This window comes from Ochotona princeps, chromosome 28 (genome assembly GCF_030435755.1).
Source record: "Ochotona princeps isolate mOchPri1 chromosome 28, mOchPri1.hap1, whole genome shotgun sequence".
Taxonomy (NCBI): Eukaryota; Metazoa; Chordata; class Mammalia; order Lagomorpha; family Ochotonidae; genus Ochotona; species Ochotona princeps.
In genome coordinates this window covers 10,524,746-10,537,052 of record NC_080859.1, presented here as the reverse complement: position 1 = coordinate 10,537,052, position 12,307 = coordinate 10,524,746, and the positions used below count along the sequence as shown (strand labels likewise).

General features: G+C 36.3%; 1 protein-coding gene across 4 annotated transcripts in view; it reads left to right on the top strand.

Moving 5' to 3' along the window:
- Window positions 1-12,307, top strand: part of KIAA0825 (KIAA0825 ortholog) — a 297,939-nt gene that overhangs the window by 35,123 nt on the left and 250,509 nt on the right. For all 4 annotated transcript variants that reach the window (XM_058656342.1, XM_058656343.1, XM_058656344.1 and 1 more), the window contains exon 4: window positions 1,270-1,939. In XM_058656342.1, coding sequence (XP_058512325.1) covers window positions 1,270-1,939 — 670 coding nt within the window. The remainder of the gene's footprint in view (window positions 1-1,269; window positions 1,940-12,307) is intronic.

Below are 12,307 nucleotides of genomic sequence, written 5' to 3'. Positions count from 1 at the left end.
GGAGGGAGGCCAGCGCTGCATGCTTAGTTCTGTGTGTGTGTCTGCGAGCTTGGAAGAGGGACTCCTGCATGTTTGTGTGCTCAGCTGCAAGCAGGGATTTCAAACAGCTGTACCACATCATTTTCACTCTGCTGGAACCTAAGAATGGATTTAAAAAAGCTGTCTAACATCATATAGATATTTGCATAAGTATTTATCAAAGATAGAACATTGCATTAGATGTCATGATGCTTAAGGACAACCAAGAGCAAATTCCAGGACTTTGTCCAGAAATTGTTCTTCATTCTGAATCACACTTCATGCCTATGATGTCTTAGTCAGTGAGAAGTCTTGAAGCCAGCCTGATCCTAAGCCACACGGGCCTTGCTTCCACTTTCCTTGTAATCACTTTGATTCTACTTAGAAAATATAAAGTATTTGCAGCATTAGTAGAAAGAGATACAATTAAGAAAGTCAGAATGTAAGGAGAATATATTGAATAATTCAAAGTTCAAGATGAAAGTAATTTTTTCTGGCTCCATTACTGTTAGCAATTACATCCACCATTGTTTTCTGTTGGCACAGAAAGTACAAAGAAATAATTTCATATCTTTTACGGGGTGATTTGAGAGTATCTTTATTCCCTTTTGAGTTAGTTATTTCTTTGGAGGGCTCTGAAGCATTCTCAGATTAATTTTTAAAGTAGAGTCTTTTCTAACATGATTCTCAAAAAGGAATTTAAATGAAACCTGAAATCTTTCGATGTATTAAATTTTATTCCTCAGGACAGCAGCTATTAGTAACCTCTAGGCACATACTATATTTAAATACCCCCATTCTAGTCCTGAATCATCTGAAAGAATTGTATGTTCATTTGGGGATTTATAATAAGTATATCCATCCAAGCATGAAAATTATCTACCAGGAATTAATTAGGAGTATTATCTTGGACATTTTTGTCTTAGTAATATATTTCAGTCAATGTTTTACTGTAGAGGTATGTTTAGAATTTGTAACTGCAGCTTTCACACAGCTCAGGTTAGTTCAGGAAAAATCACAATAAGGACTCAAAACTACGTCTGCAAGTCTAACTGGAGAGGTGATCAACTGCCATTCTAAACTTTAACAGTCCTTAAAAGCTGAATTGATTTATTCGAAATGCAACACACCAACAACAAAATCGTGATTCTAAAGTGAAATAAATTATTATGAAATTGTCCATGACCAGGTACCTTTTCCCCTATTACACATAGAGCTAATCACATTTGTAATGTTATTTACTTTTATTAGCAAGATTTGTTAAAGAATGAGCAAAATCAAGAAGAAATGATACTGGATTTACTGTGGGAGCTTTGCTGCCACAGCGGCGTCTCCTTCCCCTGGAGCCTGAGTGGAACATCTTTCCATTGCCTCTCCGGGACTTCCCTTCATTCCGTGGAAGACCTTTCCCCTGTGGATGTCAAGTCTCTGTGGGATGACATAAGACTGCATCTTCGACGCTTCTTAGTGAGCAGACTGCAGAGCCACCATGAAATACATAACTCACAGCAAAAAATCTCACTGAAAAGTCAGTGCCTACAGCAACTCTTGTTTCTTTATCCAGAATCGGAAGTTTTAATCAAGTACCAAAGCATACAGAATAAATTGTTGACTGGCCTCCTGCAGGACTGCCTGCCTTCTTCCAGGAGAGATTCAAATTTAGCCGCAATAGCTCGTGGCTACCAAAGCACAGTGCTCAAGTTATACTTCATGATAGAAGAGGATTTTAATGTACTGTGTGAAATTTTAACTCCACTCTCAACAGTGAAATTTGTTAAAGAAACTTACCTGGATACTGTGACTGAAGAAATGGCAAAATTTCTTGAAAATTTTCGAGGGCTGCAGTTCAAAGAAAGTGCTGTCGGTGTGGTTAAAACAAGCAAGAGCTGCAGCAGGCACAGAGGAGCAGTGCGTGCCTTGGGTTAGTGACATTTAAAATCTGTTTGGTTTAACTTAAGCTTTTTGATAACTGTAGTTTTCTAAGAGTTCTCATTTTGGCTAAATTTCATTGCAGATTTCAAGACTAATAAAAAAAAAACAGATGTGAAAATGTGCAGTGTTAGATCACGCTGATGCATTTCTTTTTATGGAAGTGCACTCAGCAGAATTTTTTTTCCATGCTAAAATTTTAAAGATATTGGAAATGTAAACTAAACATATAGCAAACAATGATTTCCTTTCTCATGATTGCACACAAGTATATAGATTACATGTATAGATATATCTATATCCAGTTCGTAGAAAAGTTAATTTCAACCCAGTGTATCTTCCAAAATCCAAACCTTATTGGGTAAGAAAAATTTATGAAAGTGGCTGTAATTTGCATTAGTTAAAGTTACAAGTATAAAAATGATTACAGTTTGAGTCAGCCAGTTCTGGCAAGGAGCAGTTATGAAGCATTAATTGTAAAAGTCTAGTTGTAATTAATTAGGAAGGTGTAGCGATTTTACAATTTATAAGTTAGTTCCTCCAGTATTTTTTAAAGGATGCATATAAGAAAAACATTATTTATAAGTTTCTAATTTAACTCAAAAGAAAAAAAGCAAATACTTGTGACAAAATATTTTTTCACTATGATCACTTTTTTTACCAGTGTAGATTATTAAAGGTAAAAATATAATTATTTGAAAAATTAGCATGAATCTCTTTTACATTAAACACTGAAGTATTAGTTCTAAGTAAATTCATAAACTGTTTTGCTTAAGTACTTAAAATGAACACTTAATGAATTTTTACAGATTTCTGGATTTCTGATAACCAGCAAAATTTTAGAGTTCAATATATTTTCCGTTTTCTTCATTAACAAAGTACTGAAGACCAAATTAATGTGATATATGAATTTTTAATTGTTTAATTTTTTCATTATGCTTTTTCTGTTTTTCTCCAGGAGTTTAGTCATATTACAAACCCAGTTTGGGTTATAGTACAATACAGACAGTTAATTTAGAAATATTATAATTTTGCTGAAAGCAAATAGGCTTTTGCTTTCATTGCTAGCACATAAATTTTTAAGTGCATTTCACAATTGTATTTGTTTTCTAAAATTTTAGTGTTCTGTACAAATTTTTCTGTTTACTTGCATTCTCATTGTGAAAGTTTTATTTGTCTTAAATATAGTTCATTACAGGAGCTAAGACCTTTCTCACTGAAAATACGTGTGAGGGGCTACAGTTTCTTCAACTCTGATATTTGGGTGTTTTTCCATTGCTTAGAAAAAACTGTGTCTAACACCAGAAGATGACATTTTTCTCATGTGCCTAAGTACCCTGATCTTTCTTAAGCTGATGTATCTGAACTTTGGTACAAATCTTGAGAAGTGAGCACTTTCCGTATTGCTGGGCATGCCTGTGCACTCTGCTAATTGCCCGTTCCTTACCCCGATTGCATGAACCAGAAAAGAAGCTTAGAAACCCTGACCTACTCTGCCTTGTGTTCTGCATGGTCGGGACTCACATCCACCATCAGGCTTCAAATGCAGGCCAGGATATCTCCAAGACCCATATTCCCACGTTCCCAGGTCCTGTCCTGCAGTGCAGTTAAATGCTTTGTCACCCATGAAAGATTTCAGAATTTATTCTGAAAATAAGTTTGTGTCAGCTTTATTGCCCACCTGTTATGTAGTAAGACTTTTTTGTTTTGTTTTGTTTTTAACTACAATTTTTTAAGGCATAATAAGCAGAAAAAATGAAGTGCATTGGTGCCTCTGTTGCTAGGAAGTGCTAAATTAAGCCAGCTGACTAACCTGGTTTTTACCCTGTTATCTGAACCAATAGCCAAGCTTTCGCTATTAAGGAAGTACAAGCGCAGGTTTGAGAAGAGCAGCCATAATTGTTATTTCTTGAATAAAAATCTAGACTGGCTTGGATGAGATGTAATTGTATCATCTGTAATATATATCTCTGAAGGTAATTCAAAAAGTCTGTGGAAAATGAAATTAAAACAAGATTTTTTGTGCAAAAAATGAAATCATGTAATTTATTCATAATAAACATTGTTCACGAACTTTTTGAATCAGTACTCCCATTTATATTCAGGCCCATAGAATTTTTGATATTTTACCTGAAACTGTAAAAAAGATATTCCTTAACAATAGCCAATATTATCACTTGAGATGTTAGTGTGTGTCACTCCATTTAATTCTTCTAACCCTTCAACAACGTAGGTCCCATTATTTACTATCTCCACTGTACAATGGGTAAGCTAAGACATGTTAACTTACAGTCATGGCATTAAGCCAGGATTCAAACTCTGATCCAAAACTCTTGCTCTGTGACTATCCTCTATTGACCGAAGATCAGGATAAAAATAGCAAATCACATTTAGGAACACTTCTGTGGTCCCTCGATGTGTCTTCAACTTTTGTTTTACAAGAACTGTTTTACATTCTTGTATGAGGACTATTTAATCCAACTAAAAATTATCTTTGCTTGCAATTCCTAGTTAGTGATTTTTACATGATATTTATACAATTTATATGTATTAATAACATATATAACATTTATACAGCTGCTCACTTCCTATCCAGCTGCCTGCTAATGTGCCTGGGATAGTTCTTGACCCAAGTCCATGAAACCCAGCAACCATGTAGGAGACCCCATGTGAGAGACCTGAGGGAAGCTCCTGGCTCATGGCTTCAGACTGGCTCACCTCCAACCTCTGCAGCCATTTGAGGAATGAACCAGCGGATGGGCGATCTCTTTGTCTCTCCCCATCTCTCTGTAACACTTTCAAATAAAATTTTTAAAAACCTTTTTTTAAAAAGAGTATTTGTAATTTTTTTCTGGATAATACTAATGTTTTCAACATTTACTTATGTGAAAGGCAGAGTTACAGAGCAAGAGAGAGAGAAAGATCACCCTTCCATTGGTTCACTCCCCAAATGCTTGTAACAGCCACGGCTGGACCATGCCAAAGATATGAACCAAGAACTGCATCCAGGGCTCCTGTGTGATTGGCAGGAGATGGCCTGCCAGTGCAGGCCGTCTTTTACTGCCTTCCCAAACCATAAGAGTTCAGAGAAACTGGAATTCTAATTGGTACTCATTATGGGATGAGGGCAACCCAAGATGTGGCTCCACCCACTATGCCACACCAGCTGGCCCAGCAATCTGTTTTTCTAGTTACTCTTACAAAGTTTAAAGAGTGATTAAGAACCTTAACTATATCAGTAACTCTGATTTTATTCATCTGTATCATATTCTTACATTTTTGCTTCTAATAGTTTGAGGAAGATCATTGATTATTTCATAAGGATTTTGGCAACAAAAATGTCTTTCCTTTATCTTTTGTCATTCCACAACCACAGTTTGGACTTACCATCCGTCATTGGACGCTGCTACCGTATTCATCATCTTTACCGACTTCCAGCGGTGCTAACTGGTTAAACATGTGGTTGATGTCCTTCCAAATTGTTGTCTCTCTGGGTTTTCTTCTCCTGAGTGATACTTGAAAATAGCAACATGAAAGTTTTCTATCTTCTTTGACTGCTCCCCCCAACTTCTTTTTAATGAGGGTGGCAGTTTGGGGAGGGTGAATGATTAAGCAAAAGCAGGAAGTAGAATCTTTCCTTCCAGCTTGAAGCTGTAGCTTTTTTCTAACTCATTTTTTAACTTCCCTTTGGATCTCATGATCGTATTTGTTTTGGTTTTAGTTTCGTATTTCTGTTTTTTTATAATACTTTAAGTCAGGTCATTGAAAATGAGCATCTGAAACGAGAACTACAAATGTGTCTATTATTCTGTATTGTTGATTGCACAGAATACATATATCTTTTCTCTGCCTTTCTAAATCAGGAAAGGTGGGAATTTAGTAATGACTTATACTGTTACCCAGAAAAGAACCAGCTCACTTTTGTAAAGCTGTGGACAGTGGTTGAGGGAATACTGAAAAACAAAACAAAACAAAATAAAAATTTTGAATACATCTAAATCCTTGTATGAGTAAAATGAAGCTTCATAATTAGACCTCACAAAGCCTGGAGGACTGTGTGTCTTGTCCTATGAGTGTGTAAAAAGTTCACAAACCATTTACAATGAAATCACTGTTCTCCATATATTAAACATTTATAGATAATTTAGTGTATTTTTAGCATACAATCAAAAGTGATCATTTCAGTTCAATGACATTAATTGTGAAGCCTTTCTGTATGCCACTTGTGTTTTGCAGGGCATATTTAGTTCTAGAACCATCTAGGATGGCCTTCCCATTAGTAGACAAGATGGTTTGTCTTCTCTTTCTCCACGCCATGCATCGTTCAGTTTGATGACTTTTTTAATGCCACTCTCCATAGTAGAAATGTCCCTGGTGACTCACTGGAGTAAAGGTGAAAGCCAGAAGTATATGCATTTATTTCTGTGTCATACTTTTCAAATGAGGTGGAGGGGGGGATAGGACAAAATCTTGGTGACACATAAAGTGTTGCTTCCTGTGTTAAAAGTCATTCCCAATCAATCTGGTTGATTTTTTTTTTATGAGGTAAAAATAGTTCAGAATCTGCTTGCAAAACAGACTCAATGTACCTTGCCACAGGATGAAACTGAGAACATAAATTCAGTATTAAATTTTGTTACATGTTTTCTCATTGATCATTAATTTTTCTTCAGTATCAAACCATACACACAATTCTATGTATATATGTGGGTGTATATATATAGACAATTGTGAAACACAATTGTGTGTGTGTGGTTTGATACTAAGAAAAATTATATATATATATATATACACACACACACACACACACAATTGTGCATGAATATTGTTCCTATAACAAGTACTGTTTTGAATTGCTTTTAGTTCACCATGCATCATGCTAAGGAATGCATAGACTAGCATAGTATTGGATTGTTTTGTCTCTGAGAAGTTAGTTTTTATCTCTGTTTTGTGCATCTAGAAACAAGTTTCGATGCAGTAAGCACCTTTCCTACATCCCATTGCTAGGAAGTCCCTGGAGTAGTATTCAAGGCTATTTCTGAGTTAGGACAGAGCCTCTTCCCTTAACTACTGTGGCTTACTGGCTCTTGTTAAATTAATTAAATCATAAGGCAAAGAACCCTTTTATAATACAAAGAGTAAATTCATTGTTAGCCACTTTTTACATCCTGAATTTTGTGAGTTGGACATTCTAGAATTTTCTACATTTAAAACTAAAATAATTCAGAAGTGATAGAATATTGTCACATTACTGGATTTTCTATTTGGGAAGAAAAAAATCCAATACTTTACATTTTAATACATAAAAAGGAATATATTACCATTAATGTTTTACTTAATGTTTAAAAAAACATGGAGAATCTCTGTTTCTTTCTAGAGATGCCAGTAAGCTGGTTACATTTAGGCTTTTTACCAATGTTAAGCTAGATAAATATAAGTTGCTGAATTAGCTAAGCAGAATCCTGCCAGGCATGAAAGACTTTTTTGCCATTCACTAGTTACTAACAATGCCATTAGCCAACTTCATGTCTGCTAGATGTGTCCACATTTTTCTTGCTTGTTTATGTGATTTTGCTGCACCATCATCACCCAGAAATTAAGATAGTAACCAGTTTTGATTTCTTTTTGTTTTTGTTTCAAGATTTATTTATGTTTATTATAAAGGCAGGTTTGAAGGGAGAAAGAAAGACGAAGAAAAAGATACTCACTTCTCTGGTTCACTCCCCAAATGGCTTCAATGCCCAGAGTTGAGCTGATCTGTAGCCAGGAGCCAGGAGCTTTTCTGGGTCTCCACGAGGGTGCCAGACCACAAGCAGGGAGCTGGAAGGGAAGTGGAGCATCCGGGACATGAACCTGCGGCTGTGTGGGATGCTTGTGCTTGTGAGGGTAGGATTAGCCAATGGAGCCATCACACCAGGCCCTTCTTCTTTTCTATGAGTGAAAAACAAAAACACTTTGGCTGGTTAATAAATTAAGTTAACCACAGAGTTAAGATCAGCAAAGAAACATCCTTCCCTGGCACCTAAAAACCTCATAAGAAAACATATAAAATCTTTAGTACTAGGATTTTTATCACTTAAGGAAATGCCTTTTTAGATTTTTTCCTACTAAACATTGTGTCATCTCTGATTATTAATTATGCGATTAAAAACCATAAGCAGGACCTAGCACAATGGCTCAGTGGCTAAACCTTTGCCTTGCAAGCATCAGGATTCCAAATGGGCACTGGTTCATGTCCTGGCTGCCCCACTTCCCATCCAGTTCCCTGCCTGTGGCCTGGGGTGCAGTGGAGAATGGCCCAAAGCCTTGGGACCCTGCACATGCACATGGGAGACCCGGAAGAAGCTCCTGGCTTTGGAAAGGCTCATCTGTGGCTATTGTGGCCACTTGGGAAGTGAACCAGTGGATGGAAGATATTTCTCTCCCTTCCCTCTGTTAATCTGCCTTTCTAATAAAAAATAAATAAATTGTTTTTAAATGAGCAGAAGCAATGGATATGTATAGACATGAGGGAAAGGTATGCTTCATGTCCTGGGGTAGATATTTACCTTTAACTTTCTTTGCTACTGTATGGTGTCTAGCTTCTGATCTAATTATTCTGATTTAAATGTTCTGACTCATCATTCCAAAGAGTAAGGGCAACAAAATTGGAAGGGATGGTGGTGGTAGACAAAGTGACCACACCTTAATTTTGTCAACATTAGTGTTTCCGCACAGCAGTTAGGCAACCCTGAGTGGCACTCAGTTGACCATCTTCCTTTGTGTTCTTCCTAGGCTGGAAACAACATCACCCCTAGTAACACCTTCTAATTAGGACAGATACTAAGGAAGAAAGATGAAACTGATTCACAGCTTGGTTCCTTTTTGAGGGTCATTGGCCCACTTTGAGATTTGTAGGCCTTGTTAACCACATAATGGCATTCCTTTAATCTGGAAAAAATTTAAAAATATTAAAACACTGAGTTTTTAAGGCCTCATTTTTGACTTGGAAAATGAAATTGTTTATTTAAATATGTAAGTAAAATTTTAAAAAGTGGAATACAAATGATTGAAAATGAGTCTAGAAAAATATTCCTCTAAAAGTGAATGTATTTATTTTTGCAATATTCTATGTTGAGTGAAGAATTTATATGAATATACATTTGGTTGTCTCAAGCTAGAAATTCATGTTCTACAGCAGTCTGCAACCATCGTCTCTCTTTTTTGGTTCCTGTTAAAATTATCTAGTTATTCTACATCTTCATCTTGTAACAAGAATTAGTGTGAATGGTTCCTTTAGTTGTTTACTGGGATTGAATGTCCAAGTTCTTGCTCAACATGTGCTCATCTGATTTCAATGGGCTCTGAAGAATGTTGAGTATTATTTAACAGGTTTGCTCTGAGGTTTTTAGAAAATGTGCTATGTGACTTTTTTTTTAAAAGATTTTTATTAATTTATTTGAAAGAATTATAGCAAGAAAGAATCTTCCATCCTCAACAGAGAGTGTTCACCTCCCAAGTAGAAGCCTGGAGCCACTGTCAGGATGGCCCGTGTGGATGACAGGGTCCGAGGTACTTCAGGCTTCTTCCACTGCTTCCCTGGGCTCATTGGCAGGGAGCTGCGTTAGAAATGGATTAGATAGACCTCTTACTGGTGCCCATACCGATGCCCACCTTACAGGCGACATAACCTTTTTATGGCCCTTGCTGCTACACCCTTCATCAGTTATTAGTTCTCAATACTTTTTTTTTCAAAGTGTTCAAGAATAAAAGTTTAAAAAGTGAACACTAGATCCCTTTAAAAGCAGAATCTTTTAAAGACTCAGAATTGTAAAGGTTGTAATAATGACACAATATTATGTTATTAATAGCAACTTAGAAAAAAATTATACTATAAAAAAAGTTTCATTCTACTTATAATATGTATGAAAAGTCTGTGACCATTAGCAGCGCATCTATGAAGTTAAATATTTAGCACAAGACAGATCTGCCTCAACATAGTTGCATATGACATCTCCCTGATTCGTCTTTACTTAGAAGGTGCTTTAAGTCTTTTCAGGCTACAACAACAAACATGACACAAACCGAGGAGCTTAAATAGCAAATAGTTCTCTCCATTTTGGAGGGCAGCGGATTTGATCTTTGGCCAACGCTCCCTTTCTGCTTTCTAGATAGCGGTCTCATGTCCTCACCATGGAGGAAGAAGTTTCAAGGAGGCATCCTGGGCTCTCTTTTATAAGGCATTGGCCTCATTGGCACTTGACCATTCCCAACTCCCTGTCCATGACCAAATCTCCAAATACCATCACCTCTGCAGTCAGGATTTCTCTGGATGAATTTGGGGGAAAAAACATACTTAGTCCAATATATGAGGAATCTGTATCTTTTGTAGTGGCATCTGTTACAATTCTTTGCCTGAATTGACATTTTCTGAAGATGGATTGTTTTTGTTTGTTTGTTTTTTGTTTCTGTTTTGTTTTGGTTTTTTTTATATTGCTGCTGGCCTAGAGAGTTAAGTGAATCAGCCCTCCATGCACTAGACTTGCAAGGGAGAAATTCCTTAGCCTTGAGTATAATGTCTGAAAGTCATGTGGATTTCTTTTGCTTCTACCATCGTAAAAATTGAATTTCTACCCCTCTGTTTATTCATATATTGTTAATTTGCTTCTAGTCTTACCAAAGCACTTTTAAGAATTTTGATGTTTGGCTTATGTAAATGGAGATCTAAAATTCCATGTGTAAGGAAACAAATGTAATAGAATAGAGTTAAGTTGGCCTAGTTAAAAGCAAAACCCACCAATGTTTGCTTTCCCAGCTTCCCTTCAACATTGGATAGGAACATAAAACCTTGTGTATGATTTAGAAAAGTACAGTGTATGCAATCATTAATTTAACCTTTCAAAACAGAATAATAGGAAATACAAGGTGGTAGGTGAGTGCAAGTCAGCAAAGAGAATCCAGCAAGGCCATGGCAGTTATATCATACCAGAGAAATAGAAAAGGGTAAATAATTTGAAATTTTGAAGCTTAGAATTTTGCATTATGATTGCCCAAAATTGATTTTAGAAAAAATGGTACTTTACATACAGTTTGTCTTCCGAGGTAGGTTAAGTTTAAAAATGCATTGTTAACATTTTCATTGGCAAAAGACACAATGTGGTGTAAGTATTAAAGTTGATATCCAGGTTTGTGGCATAATCTGTGCTGGGGGTAGCAAAAAAAGAAAAATTGCTTCCAAATTTTATGAAGAACATTGTCAGGGTAGCTTATCTACCTTATAAAATTGTTTTATGGTGGTTTCTTTTATGTGTTTTTCCAAATTGTACTGAAATAAATTATAATTATGTTCCTTTTGTCGTGCAGTAAAACAGTCATCCTTCAGCTCTTTGAAGAGGATGTACTTTTTTTAATGGGCATTTTTTTTTCCTGATGACTTTCTTAATCACAATCACAAAAAGTATAAAATTTACAGTTATGATTGGGACCTAGTTAATGTGGAGCCTGGACCCCAAACAGAAATGGAAAGACGGCATAAGTGTTACCCCATTAATATTTCAGAGCCAAAATCTAATGTGTAGTCAGTATGCAAAAAACCCTGCCTTGAGTTTATGAATAAGACTTGACTTCACTGATTTGGTTCAAGTTGTATGTCCAGGTGAGTCTGTCTGAAGAGACTTGTGTGTATTGAGCCCCATGACCTGGCTTTAATGCCTCCTCTAGATAAAATATATGCACACTTATATATAAGCTTTCTCTGTTTTTATTTACAACTGATAATCTCTGGCTTTGCCTTGTTTTTGTACTTCAGCAAGACACCAAGACATAAAGCTCAAAATCCATTATGTTTATATGAAAGAGACTTAAAAGGATTTTGGTTATAGGAAAGCACGTACTTCCTTGTCGTTTATAACTATATTTCAAAGCAGGGCTGCTAAATATAAAATTTAGTGTCAGTCACTTGGCCACGAACCAGTATGGGTTTGCCTTTCATTTTTTTTGTTTTTAGTTTTCGTTATGTGTCATGGTCTGTGGGCTATAGAAAGGGAACCAGAAATCAAACAGGTGTTTAAACACATGCAACACCTCGATACGTCTTGCATGCTCGTGGTTTCCTCTGACTCCCTGAACATTCTTTATGGTTCTGTCATTTTCAATCAGCAGAGTCCATGTGATCAGTATATCGCTGATAAACCTGTCAATGCCTCTTCAGAGCAGGAGTCCCCAACCTATTCGGAAGCCCGTGCTTCATTTCAAGCATCATCTTGATAAGACCGAGCTGTGTCACAGGCAGCTGTGCGTAGCCAGCTCAGTCTACAACTAATTTGTGCAGGAAAAAATTAAATCAGGAGGTAAATTATTTCATGATTGCTCATTCCCAACA